The sequence below is a fragment of the Tetrao urogallus genome (assembly GCF_951394365.1).
Source record: "Tetrao urogallus genome assembly, chromosome: 1".
In the NCBI taxonomy this organism is placed as follows: Eukaryota; Metazoa; Chordata; class Aves; order Galliformes; family Phasianidae; genus Tetrao; species Tetrao urogallus.
The window spans coordinates 140468637-140482573 of NC_136813.1; the positions used below are offsets into that span (position 1 = coordinate 140468637).

A 13937-nucleotide genomic window follows, 5' to 3' on the forward strand; every position below is an offset into this window, starting at 1 on the left:
GTGAAGTTATACACTCACAAATTATCTGTTACAGAACGGGTTCAGGAATCTCTCAGTTCACCCTAATGGAAGGAAACAGGGTGACCATCCAGCCTGGCCTCCTGCATAATGCAAGATGAAAACTCTTGAATGAAAACATTAGATGTCTGTATCCTGATGAATAACTTCAAGGGATAATAAAGGTTCTCTTTCTGAAAGGCATCCAAAATTGACTTGAAGAATTCAGCTTATCTCTTGATATAGCTAATTTAATATGAATTAGAAACCTCTCAAAATGTGTGTGTCTTGTTTCCAGTTTTAATTCTGCCTAGCTTTCACTCCAAGCCATTAAATCTCAATGCTTTTGTCTGCTAGATCCTAACACACTTTCATCACGTATATAAAGACCAAAGGTTTTGCTCTGGTCAGATAGGTAATATTCTGAAGACACAAAATTAGAGAAGTGTAAGATGACTTTGTGACTTTGGGGCTATTCAAGACTTTGCTAGGAGTTCAGTTAAGTAGGTACAGTCAGATCCTTTGAAGGAAAACCTACCATTCTCAGCAAATAGTAACTTGGCTAACTCCACCATAAAGGTACCCAGAACAACTCCTTTCCCTCCCTTTCCATCTTCCTGCTGCTAGTTGAGCTTGTTGCAGATCTCTAGGGCTTTCTTGTAGACCTGAGTCACATCATCCATGTCTGTGAGAAGGGAAAAACTGCTGTCCCCCAGACGGTTGCGATACCGTTTTAGGTACTGTGGCCGTGGGTGGTTCTGAAGTCCTTCGAAGTCTTGGATCTGTAGGAAATTTTCAGCAGAGACACAGCTCCGTATCCTCTGTCTGTTTGGCCTGTTCTCTTGCAAATCCAGAAAATCAAAGGAGTCACTGGACAAAATACTGTCATCACTAATCACGCTGGAAGGGCGACTGTAACTTCGAGGTAATGCATCTCCAGGCAGGACTACTTCTTCCATGGCCTCCAGAGTTGGTGTATCAGGGCTAATTAGAGCAGATTCAGTGCTGCTGGTAGAATACTTGCCATTATGTTTCAAGATACCCTTACGCCTGCAGGAATGGCTGTAAGACCCATTTCTGGATGGTTCTGTGACCCCTGGAGAGGTGTCACTGTTCACTGTTTCATCATTATTGTCCAAGAGCTCCGAAGATTCGCTTCGTTCTGGAGAGGAGTAATAGCCGGACTCCCTCTGCTGAGTCTTCTTTAAGATTCCTTTTTTTGGCATTAGTGAAGACTGCTTAGTGCCATATTTGCCAGCTACCTCTCCCTCCACAACAGTTTTAATGGCTACACCAGTCCTACACAACTCCTGCTCCAACTTAAAAGCAGAAGGTAACACTGGGCTGACCACACCTTCAATGAACCCTGCACTGTGAGATCGATGTTCACTGTTGCTCCTTTTCTTCAGGATGCCTTTGGGTCTTTTGGAAGTGGGTTTGGATGTATTTTCAGCTCCTCCTTCCTGGATGGACTGTGCAATGTCATTTTCCTTTTTTGATTTTTTCAGAGACCTTTGTCTTTCTAGTGTGACTTCTGGACCTTTGGGCTTAGAAAGGCACTTCATTTTTGTATCAGTCTCTGGTTGGAGGCCAGTAGAGCGGTGATGCCAATCAATGAACCTTGCTAGCAATGGGGACTCAGAGTCCCTCATGGCATCACAGTCACAAACACTACTCTTGTAGCCCCAGTTAACCCACCAGTGGTTGGCAATGTCTTCAATGGTTGCTCGGCGTTCAGGGTTCACCATCAACATCCATCTGATGAGACCACGAGCATCTACAGACAAAGAATAGAACATAAAGTTTAATATACTGGCGTTTCTAATTTCCTCCTTCAGTTTCAAACTGAAATGTGAAGCTAATCAAATAAGCAAAAATAATGGTTCTTACAACAGAAGCGAAAGGGGGCAAGGCTTAGTGCATCAGTCAATGTTAGAAATTGAATTTGAGGATTACTTCCGATCAGCAGAAAATGATTCACCCTGGCAATTGTACACTGGGTTATAAAAGAAATTAATATTTGTATTGTATGAATGTCAATGTCCCATATCACTGAATGTTGCACACTACTAAAGAAGTCAGCGACCTGTCAATTCTAATGACTACAAAAATTAAGAGGAAAACAAAGGGGCATTGGGATATTTTAAACAATTATTACTGATCCTGTATTTACTTTTTCCACAAAAGTGTATTCTTCCGTGTACCTTAAAGGAGTATTTTTATAAAGAGAGGATTGTGGCAGCAGGAAATTGAAAGAATGGCAAACAAATGATGAAAGAAAAATATTTAGTTAAATATAACAATATATACACATATTTCTTAAGTCTGGAAAGAGCCCTAGACTTAGCTGATGCTTTTCTGCCTGGTGACAGCTTAATCTGTTACCCTCGGAATAAACACATTTAATTCAAATTTTGGCCTTGCTTCTCAGATAAGAGACCTCTTCACTCGGACCATTCATCTTCTCTCAGCATAGTCAGAGGACTGATCTTTACCAGTGTGTTGTATTGGTTTACAGCTTGTCTGAACAATTCCACTCGCAATAGCTAACAGACCTTCCACTGTCATAGATTTAGTTAAAAGAGCTTGCTGAAGCTTCCCCAAGGCAATAAAATCTATATGCTATAACATTTTCATTTCAAAAGGACTTTTGGTAAATGCTGTACCCAAATAGGAATGGACTGCAGATGAAGTTAGTAGAGGAATGAGAGATTTTTTTCTTTGTCATTCTAATATAACACAAAAACAGGCTGGAAGGGCAAATCCTCCATTCTGAACTCCTGTCAGCTCAATACATTGCCCTTGCACCTTTTTTATACCTGAGGTCTGCGTTGGTTCACGATATTCTCCACTGCTGATCTGCCTGATGAGATTTTTGTGATCAAAGCCATCAAAGGGCATGGTTCCATAAACCAGAGTGTAAAGCAATACACCAAGGGCCCAGCTGTCAACCTGAAATACAGAGACAATGTGCATGAAGGTCTGGAAAGCTGACCGCCATAATTCTCCCTGCCATTACCACCACAAGAGTGGCATCGTGTCCAGCTATGCCTACTGATGGACAAACTGGTATCTAACATTTGACAAACACAGACAAAGCAAATGGAAGCAAACTTTCAAGATGGGAGACACTCACTCACACCCACACATGCAATAGCATTGGCACTAAGACTAACTCTTAAGACTATTATCATAAAAGACATCCCCATATCACCACTGAAAAACTGACCCTTCTTACCTCTGGGCCTCTGTAAGGTCGTCCATTAACAATTTCAGGGGAAGCATACAGTGGGCTTCCACAAAAGGTCTGCAAAAATTTGTCTTTGTGATAAAGGTTGGAGAGTCCAAAATCAGCAATCTGCAAAGACAATTGTACAAGGCTTCTGTAGCATTAACAATACCTTAACATACCAGAAAATTCTTTATCAGGAAAGACTAAACTATACTTGACCCTGCTATAGGGCAGAGATCTTGACATGGATAACTTCTCAAGTTCACCTGCCAACCAATTATTTTGTGATTTCATGATTTCTTTAAAGGCCTTCTAGAGAAGCAGATAAGACCCCAAGATAAATCCTCTGGATGAGGAACAAAGATGCTTTGGTTCCACTTATAGACATGTCATGGCTCCACAACCATCAGTCAGTAATTCTATCCTAGATTAATTGCATGTGATTGCAAAGACAATTTCATACTGGGAGGCACTGGGCTATTGTCCACTGATTGCTCTTCATCTTGTATAATCATTAACACCAAAAGCACACAGAAAGTACTCCTGTTCTTATCTTGCAGATGCAAGCCCAAAGTCAGGACCTTTAATCCAACAGGAGGAATGATGTTGGCATATCATGAGAAACCAAGTGTTAGCTGTCGGATACAAGTGATTTTTGAAATCATCTGGAATGTCTCTTGTTGAAAACAGGGGAAAGTGAGGCACCCACTGACTGCTCCAGATTCAGGGACTTCAAGATGAGGAATCTGAGCCACTAAGTAAACGAGATGTCTATCACGAGATAATAAACACAAGTCTGGTTCCTAAGTGGAAACAATGGGCCCAAATCCGGCTTTCCCAACACAAACAAAACACCCCTGGGGACTATTGGGAATTTTGCCCATGTAGAAATTGTAGGATCAGGTCCAAATAATTTGTTTACTTCAATTCTCTGTTCTTGTTCTTACAAAACAAAGGCTGAGGACAGCAACACTAAATACTCCCACAACCTTTGCATTTCCTTTGTTTCTGTAGCAGAAAGCAACACATCTCGTTTTTTTTATCTTATTTAAAACCTAAATGTTTCCGTTTCCCAGAGATATTTTTATGACTGCCAACGATTGACATAGGACATATATAAAAGACAAAGCACAGGCATAAAAAAGGTATTATCAGTTTATAGCTTTAAGAGATATAAGCTTTCTTTGGGCTTTCTTTACCTCATTCAGATCCTTTCTACCAGAAAGGAATTAAACCCCAGAAAGAAGCAGTGATTATCTGATATTACAAGAGAAAATTTGAGAAAACGCAAAGTGACCAGAAAAGAAAGGGATTTACCAGCAGCATCATTCACTCCTGGCTTTCTAAAACATGTATAACCATTGCTGCTATTATCTGTTTCAACTGCAATGTCTAGTGAACTCTTGGGAGACATAAAGGCTTTGTCCCTATTAACTACCATGTCTCAGTTGAGACCAAAGTAACAAAGCTGGTGAAGTGTGGACAGAAGTTCCCAATTTTCACTCTTTACCCCCAAATATACAAACACAGATATATATTCTCTTTATCCATAAATACCTATCTATCTATATATGACAGATATATACTTTTATAACAAAAATATAAACTTATTTTATGAAGTATCATTTTTACAACATGTTTTACGTCAAGGAACAAATATGAGGTTTCACACTTCATCCTCTCCTGTTTTGATGCTCTGCTTGTGCAGGTGTTCCACTAACAATTTGGACTCAGAGTATCTTGTTCAAAGAGCAGCTGATTCCCATTCACTAATGTTAATTCATTGCACCAAGTCCATTCATAGCTTGAATTTGCTCAGTCCCCCAAACAGCATATCATCAACCCATAGCAGAAAATGCAACCCTTAAATAAATGCGGTTTGTAAAATCTTCATTGTATGGCTGGAATGTCATTGAAAACATCTGGTGTACAATTGCAGTCTGCAAACATATTCTCATGGCTCAGATTGCACTTAATTGCCCTAAATTCCACTTTCTTATCAAGTCACCCTGACTGGCAGGAAGTTGGTTTTAAGCCCTATGAAGTGTGCCCTGTCAATCAGGGGAAGAATAGGATCATTTCAGCATTACAGCTTCGTGCTGGCCACTGAGTTTTATTTTAGCTCAGGATGCAGCTAAGACAAGGACAGACACTGCACAGTGTGATTCCTTAAGAAAATACATTCCCTTAACACCATGGAATGTATAAAATGCATGTAGATGTGCATGAACATACATAGAGGGATAGACATACCATTGCTCACACTAACAAACTCTCAAACTTGGGCATTTATGTTTCCATTTTGATAATTCGGGAAAGAAGTATTTATGCTGCAGTCCACTCCCATACTTACCAACTGATGTTTACCAGCTTTTCCCATTAAAACTGTCATGCCCTCCCCTCAAAACAAGATTAATAGAAGCCCAACGTTACTTCATGTTCATGGCACTTGAATGGAAGTCAAAAAACTTCCTAAACTGGGAGGAGCTGGGAAGTGGGCTTTATTCCCTTCACTTCAGGAGGTGGATGTTTCATATTTACCGTTACTATGACCAACCAGATGCAATTTATTGTTTAAGCGTGGACTATAAATTCCACAAAGTTTGCACTCATGGAAATCATCAGGTTCTCCCCACTTCAGAATTCTTGTCTTTGTACTGCAGACATAGAAATAATTACGTCTCTTAAAGCAAATGAAACATATGTGCAGTGGGTGAGACTCCCAGCAAGGTAAATCCCAATTACATACACTTACTCTGTATATATGAAACCCCCATGGGCTCTCAGTGGTTAGTCAGATTGGTGTTCCCTTACCAGCAAAAGAGAAAGTGTAGTAAGTAGAATTGTGTAGCTATTAGACGTGCATTTTTGTCTCCTATCACTTTGGGGCTGATCATTCAGTTTGCGTCAAGGCCCGCCAGACATCTATTTTAGGTGCAATTCCCAGTCCAGGAGCCATCACAGCCCTCTCTCCATCGCGCCAGGGCTGCATGACAGAGGCACCCTGGGGGTAACTCGTGGCATAGGGCATTGGCACAGCATTTGGATAGCAAGTGGCACTGATTCCCTGGCTGCTGCATTGTGAAACAGTGTCTCTCCAGCTCACTGCATGCAATTTGGGGGTTTTAGGCGCTGGGGAGGAGCTGCAATGCTGCACATGGACATGTGGTCCTCATCACATTGAAGTGCAGGAGTAATGGGCTAATGGAGGCAGCTACACCTTCTCCCCATTGCTAATTCTTCCAGTAAAAGTCACCCCCAGGGTGACTCAAAGGCTAGCATCTGAGTCCCTTCAGGATGAATTGAGAAAATCACCCTCCAGATTTGGCTTGTGGACCTGCAAGATTTATCAGCCTTCAGAGACTGGCCTTTCCTAGTTGCTATACTTCCAAGTGATTGCTTCCAGAGACTTTCATTCACTATTTTAGCTTTTTTAAAAAAAAAAAAAAAAAAAGCTCATTATGTCTCCTAACAGCACCACTTCATGACCTTCATTTGTATCACTAAAATTTACAAATGGAGCCCAAGTTAGTGCGGTATCATGTAAAATAGGTCGGGGCCCTTTCAGCCCGGATAATATTTTCTAGTGGATTAATTGTTCTCTTTATTTCCTGTTCTGCAAGAACTGCTTGAGTCGTGATGCATGGATCTATTTTTGCAGTATCTTGCTAATTTTATCCTCTTGTCACTGTGACACATTTGTATATACCACAGCGTATAGATCACTGGCTTCTTCAGAGGCGTGTTTCCTATGGCACACGGCGCCCAGGAACAAAGGGATTCCTCTCATTTTGCCATTCTTAAAACCAAACTGCCAACTTTGTAAGCGCCTTGTAATCCACTGAATGAAATGTAAATACGGGGAAGTACAGACACGATTATCTCTCCCACTTCCAAAAAATGCCTTCCACTGAGCATTTGAGGCCATCAGACAATGCTGCATATTTTTCTTTTCCTGCCTGAATAAACCATACAGAAATAATCTCAGAATTAGGACCTGATAGATTTGCTCCTAATAAATAATTTACAGCTCCATATGTGTTTCCTTGCCAACGGTTACTGTTTAGTAAAACAAAGAAAAAGTGGGAAGTTAAATTTTGCACAAGTAACCCAGAAACCACAGTTAATGTATTCAAGGCTTCAGCATCAGGGAAATAGCAGCAATATGTTTAACACTGCGTATTCAAGGCTGATCTTGGTCTCAAAGTAGGAAAGGTGTCAAAAATGAGCCAGAAGAGAGAGAAAGGAAGGAACTGAGGAAGGGCTGGACGCAAAACACCCACGAGGCAGCCTAAACACAGCTTAGTTCAGGAAAGAGAAGCCTTCCCGAAAAAGATGAGGCCAAATTTTTGGAGATGCAGCTCCCCATGCAGTGCCCAACTCTACAGCAGCTGAAATACATCTGTGGTTCTGCAGTCCTGCAAGGTCTGGAGAGCAATCCCGAGCCCCATCCTCCCAGCAGGAAGGCCGTGGCGGCTGCTGAGCCTTTGGACAAAGTGCAGCTCCCCGGAGACTTGGGAAAGTGATTGGTTTTGCATATGAGGACTACAGCTCCAGGATCCAGGCCACCGCAGCTAGCAAATTCCACAAATTCCTCTTTTCTCTCAAGAATTCCCTGATTAGCTGGGAAGATAGCTTGGCGTGTATTGTGGAAAGAAAGGTCATCCTGCCTGCGGAAGCCTGTTTCGTATACAATGTCCTAGAAAGGCAACTTTTTGGTTTCAAAAAACCCAGGTCTACAGCAAGGAGCAATGCTGCATGAGAAGTTTGCTTTGCCACAGGATGTTAACAGCACACTGCCCGAGCGCTGCCTCAGATGGATCCTCTGAAAAGCCTACTTTTAGGAGCTGCATATTGACATGTCTTTAATCCACTGGTTGATTCAAGTGAGTTTCTGTCATCAGTGCTACACAGATGGCAGCTACCATATGCTACTTTCCATTTCCATTGCACATCAGCTTACAGTAAAGAAGATCTCTTTAGCGCAACACAATGCGTGCAGCCTTGTGATGTTCAGCAGAAATAAAATGAAAACCCAAGCAACTCGGATAGCTGGCTACACAGAAAGCAACTTGATTGCCTTGTCTTGCTAATTAAGGAAGGATGCCGAAGAGTCAGCAGAACCTCTTTGGCATCTCTGCCACTGTCTGTTTGCAGATCGGCACACCCAGCCGCTCTCACACCCAGCTCGCCAGGCAGCAAAAAAGCTGAAAGTGAAACAGATTCAGCCACCTACAATCTTCATTAGTCCCTGCATTATCTACCTTTGTGTTGCAGCTTCTCGGGAAAGAAAGAAGAAGGGAAAAAAAAGGTCATTCCCATGCTTTCACTGGGGAGAAATGACATGGAAATGACATCACTATCCAAAGTATATGTTTGTGTCTGGAGTTCCAAGGCCATTTCCTAATGAAGCACATGTGCTTTACTCGGTTTATTTTGAAACTCTATTTGCTTATTTTCCAGCCATGATCAAAAGGACATTCAGAGTGTTCTGTTTGAGGCACTTGAACCCTGCAGACCAGGCGAGGTTTTCTCCTAGCCCCAGAAGCAGCCAGCAATAATATTGTTCATAAAATAAACTCATTTGCACAAAATGCTCTGCTGTTTCCTACCAGTAAATAGATACTGCTTTGGGAATCGTGGTCTTGGGGCAGAAGGACGCGGCCTTCTCCCTTGTATCATGCACAGCTTCATTTAGCTTGTATGACTCGTCACCAGTGGTGCTCCCTCCCCAGCCTCCAAACCCTGGAGCCTCTTGCCAGATGCTGTTGCTTAGTAGCTGTTGCCATAACACTGGCTCTTCTAACACCTTGGATAAAAATGTTACAAAACATGCAAATCCATTCAGAGAAACTGAGAGAAAGAATCTTACCTTAATATTAAAATTGTCATCAAGAAGGATGTTTTCCAATTTTAGGTCCCTGTGGACCACGCCATTCTGAAATAAAGAAGGAAAAAGAGAATATAAGAAAATGTGCAAATGAAAGGTGAGCTGGCAGGGTGGTCTTTGCATCTGCATTTCAGGGCTGATTTCACTGTCATAACACTCACGGCCCAGTGACTAGTGACAGGCGATGTATTAGTCACTTGGTGTGTGGTTAAGGGAAGAATGACTGGAATCTGTCCTCCCACAAAGCCTGTAAAACAGCGGAGGGGGCAAGGGGGGTCTTTTCAGAACTTAATTCTAGCCCAGATCCTGCCCCCACTGTGTGAAAGCAATATATTCTTCCCAGGCACCAGAAAATATCTGTCAATGACGTTAGTCCCTACAAAAGCCCTCATTCCTCCAATACGCAGCCGTGTGGATGTAGGGAGCTAAAATCCTAAAAGACCCTAAATGTTCAGAATGGAAATGAAAAAGTTGGGTTTGGGTCAGAGCCTTCTTTAAAGAAATTTGGGGAAAACTAACAGTGCCAGGAAGGCTGCTGCAGCTTTTCAGCACTGTGCAGTGATGACTTTGAAAACTTGCCTTGTTTATCAGAATTCAGATGGAGATCAAAACGTGCAAGAATTCAAACAAAACACTGTGTTTGGTGCTTGTTGCCTTTAGCTTGATGCAAGTTTTGGCTCTGTGCAGCTGGTTCAAGTAGAGATAAAAGATCTATGATGACAGCCAGTCCATCACCCGGGGTTTGACTGTTTGAATTGTCATTCGAGTGGGGACCTTGATGGATAAAGTCATTAGCAAAGAGTATCTTTCTAGTGCTCCTACAACATCTGGAGAAGTTATTTTTGACTATCCAGAGTAAGTACATGCTAAGGCTGAACAGTCATACTTTTCTCCAGCTCTTTTTTTGGTTTTATATTTTCTATCTTCTATTTCAAAGTTGTTCACTTGCATATTGAACTTGCAAGCTATCATTCGTTTGAATATATTAATACAAACAATCTAAAATTTCCAGTTAATGTTGTTAATTACTTTCTTTATGTCAGAAGAATTATTTCCAAGGGGAAAACGGGAGGTATGGCTAACAGTAAGGGAGTGACAAGTAGTATGCTGCAGCACAGGAAAACATCCTTAGACTATAAAAACAGGCAGTGAACTACTGTAGAACTTTCACACAAGATCTCCCGGTGTACTGATATAATCACATGCTGTCATACTTAATAATGAATGCTGTTGCCTCAGACGTGCTTTGAAATACAATCACTACGCAGCCTTCAAATAGCATTTATTAATATCAAATTCCTTGCTTACCTTGTGGCAGTAATGTACAGCAGAGACTATTTGCCGGAAGAAGTGTCTTGTTTCTCTTTCGCTCAGTCGTCGCCTCTCACTGATATAATCATACAACTCTCCCTTACTTGCGTACTCCATGATGATCACAATCTTATCTTTATTTTCAAACACTGCACAAGACATAAGAAAAAAAGAAACCCACCGCTTACTGAAAACATTTTTAAAATGACACTTTAAAGGGAGAAGAAGGCTTAGGATGACTGAACACAACCTGGTATCATCACTATAGCCTGGAAAGTGACACTTCCAAAAGCAAGTTTCAAAGCTACATTTTCCAGAGAAAGGCAACAACATTTCAGACCAAGAGAAGGAAGGCTTTGAGGAGCTGCTGACTTTCACACGGCTCAATGAAAGAAGGCCTTTGTCTCTATAACATGGGGTCACAGGGTAACAGTGTCAACTTGATCCTCATGAGGTGAGGTAGGAACTTGTGCCTGTGCCATCCGAATTCTAATCCTGGCTCCTCTTACCAGCAGTCCTCATGGGGCCAGATGACAGAAGGAATCAGGAGCTATCATCATCCAGAAAGGTTAAAAAATGGACAATTGACTGTGCCTTCAATTAATGCTTGATACAGAATAGCAGCCTGGCTTATAATGACTGTTGGCTTTTACCTACCATCAAAACCCAACAAACAAACTGATGCATGCATCCTCTTCCAGCCCAACTCTGCAGCAACATGGTGGGCACAAACACCTGAGCGAGCAGTAGCTGCAGTGTCTCCAGAGCTCTACCACTCCTGTCACAGTCCCTCTGCAGCCTATCTCATGCACCCAGCCCATCGTTGAGCTCAGTTGTCTCCAGCCTCTGCTGCATGACCCCTAGCCTGCTGGAGATATGACCTTTGTCACTTCTGCAGAGCTAGCAGGGACACGCAAGTCCCACGTAAGTAGGAAGAGGAACATTCATCTGACCTATGTCACATTGATGCTGTTCCTTCAGAGCTCAGGATACTTTGTGCCACGTGCTGTCAAGGACTTCATTGGGAACTGCAGATAACTAAACACTTAATCTAGTAAAGCAGGCAATGAGAAGTCTCGAATTGCCACCGTGTCCTGGCTGCCAACGAGTTTTTCCCCTCTGACACCAAAAATCTTCCACAACCCAATGGAAACATCCTGCACCTGCCTCACATTAAAACATAGTGACTTTCTGTTTTATCCTCTGGTGGCAGCCTGCTGTCACACTAGCAGCAAAACATCTTCAGATGAAAGAGGTTATAGGGGTCATTGCAAGCGGATGCTAGTTTTGACCAGCCCTGCTGGAACGACGCCTTCTTCTATCAGAGCAAAGCCCTGCCAGTAGTCTTTAGTGTTTAAAAGAAGAAGGAAAAACACACAAAAAAACTTCAGCTTTTGCAGCAAAATGCAAAGCTGCCTCTCTCAATGCATGTGTATTTGCTGCTCTTAGGCTTTGCCTCATATCCTCTCACACCTTGTCACTCAACTCCACAAGCCAAAACCTCTGCAGCTCCCTCTAACACCCCTGAACCCCAGCCAAACAGCTCTGATAAAAGGCAGAGGGAGCAGCCAGATAAAATTGGCCGCTGACTTGTCTGCTGGCCTCACTGCACCCCGAAGCAGAGGTTCCTGCCAGTGATTACATCCTATGTGCATCCTCATTAACAATAAACTTCGGAAACTGGAAGAGCCGACTCTAGATGGATTGTGTTTATGGCATCCTCTCCAAGAATGACAGACTGATATGTTTGGGAAAAACTGAACAAATGCCGTGTCATATATGGAAGTGCTGTGGTGTGTTACCATTAATGCGCAGACTTGCCTCTCTAAGCTTGGAAAGGGTTGCTATACAGTTACGCAGGAAGGTGAAATGTAGTTTTGATAAGTCAAGACAAACCAATAAAAAAAAAGCAGTTTGCTTTTTAAAAAATAACAATCAAATAGCAGATTCATTGTGCTCGGGATTATACGATGCACACACAGGTGGAGCTGCCCCAGGGCACCATGAATCTCACTCAATGACTCTCATCAGCATAACAGCAATGACAGTCCTACTACAATGTGACACTCTAGCAACTTAAGTTTTGACTAAAATTTTGCCTTCATCACTCAGCTCTAAGGGCTGAACCCTCCTTGCTTGTCCGAAGTATGAAATTCTAAAATCTAATTCTTCTGAACCAAAATTTGCCATATTAATAAAAGCCCTTATCCAGGCATATTTTCGTACATTTATACAAAAATGATGCAGAGAGCACTGAGTCAGGAGTGCATTTAAAGATACTTTCCACTACCCTTGGACTTAGAATCATAGACTGGTTTGGGTTGGAAGGGGCCTTTAAGATCATGTAGCTCCAATTATAGCTCCTGCTATAGGCAGGGACACCACCCTCTAGACCAGATTGCTCAGAGCCCCATCCAGCCTGGCCTTGAATGCTTCCAGGGAGAGGGCATTCGCAACCTCACTGGGCAACCTGTTCCACTGTCTCACCACCCTAAGTTTGCAGAGGCTTGTTCAGTATGATTGTAGCTGAGTGACTACAGGATTGCGCAGCAATTTATTTCTTCACCATGCAGTAGAGGCAAATGGAGAATCTTTTGTTTCAGGGAGGTAGGAGGAATTTTTTTTACAATTCTCAGCCCATCAGCCATGCACACCACGAATTTTCACAGCAGCAGTTAGGATGCCAGGCAGACTTCATACAGACACTTCTAAATTTCCCTTCTGAGCATAGTCTGCAGTTCTATAAACATATGCTCCAAGAAAGCATTGTGGCCAACGGCTGGGGGGAAAGAGGAGGGCATTAATTAAAGGCTGGATCGACTTACTGCAAATAATAATGAGGTAATAAATATACTGCCCTGTTAACACCTGGGTTGTAACCTGCAGGCTGATGACGGACGGATTGCCTCCATATAGCTTCTGGGACGGCTCGGTTCACTCTTTGTTTTTGCTCCGTATGATTTATTATCTGCCATCCTACTGCATATTCATTCCAAAACTCACCCCCTCTTCTCAGTGTGCCTGCAATCTGGCTGCAGCTCCTGCCAATGGAGAAGCAGGGCTCTGGTGGGATCCCACACGCCACGAGCATCCCATTTCTCCCACTGAGGTATTGCCATGTCACATTCAGCCAATACCCCTCAACCCTAACCAAGGTCAAGGGAGGGAGAGAGGTTGTGTATGGGTGAGGTAGGGCTACTCCTTCTTCTTTCAAAGCACTGGTACTCTACAAACAGAGCTGCACAAATAAGATAAGTGGAAAGTCAGTGGTATCAGCACTCAGACAGGTGGTAGCAGGAGGGATGGCCTGCCAATCACATATCAAGAAACCATGGTTTCTCAGATACAAGACATGAGCTCCACAGATTTAAGGAGAAAGCAGCAGGAGGAACGCTTGCTACAATTTGTATGTCATATATTTTTGAGCAGCTATGTTTATTTCTACTGCTCTGCAAGCTGAATGATGCCAAGAGAGCTGCAGCAAGGCCTCAGTGCTGTGGGAGGCCT

General features: G+C 42.6%; 1 protein-coding gene across 1 annotated transcript in view; it reads right to left on the bottom strand.

The window, feature by feature from the left end:
- Positions 1-620: 620 nt before the first annotated feature.
- The window catches only part of NUAK1 (NUAK family kinase 1), a gene marked incomplete at both ends in the record, with an annotated part of 44483 nt that continues 31166 nt past the window's right edge, over positions 621-13937 (bottom strand). Inside the window, 5 exons of the mRNA XM_079535190.1 lie at positions 621-1774; positions 2817-2949; positions 3236-3355; positions 9102-9167; positions 10428-10579. Of these exons, the coding sequence (XP_079391316.1) occupies positions 621-1774; positions 2817-2949; positions 3236-3355; positions 9102-9167; positions 10428-10579 (1625 nt within the window). The remainder of the gene's footprint in view (positions 1775-2816; positions 2950-3235; positions 3356-9101; positions 9168-10427; positions 10580-13937) is intronic.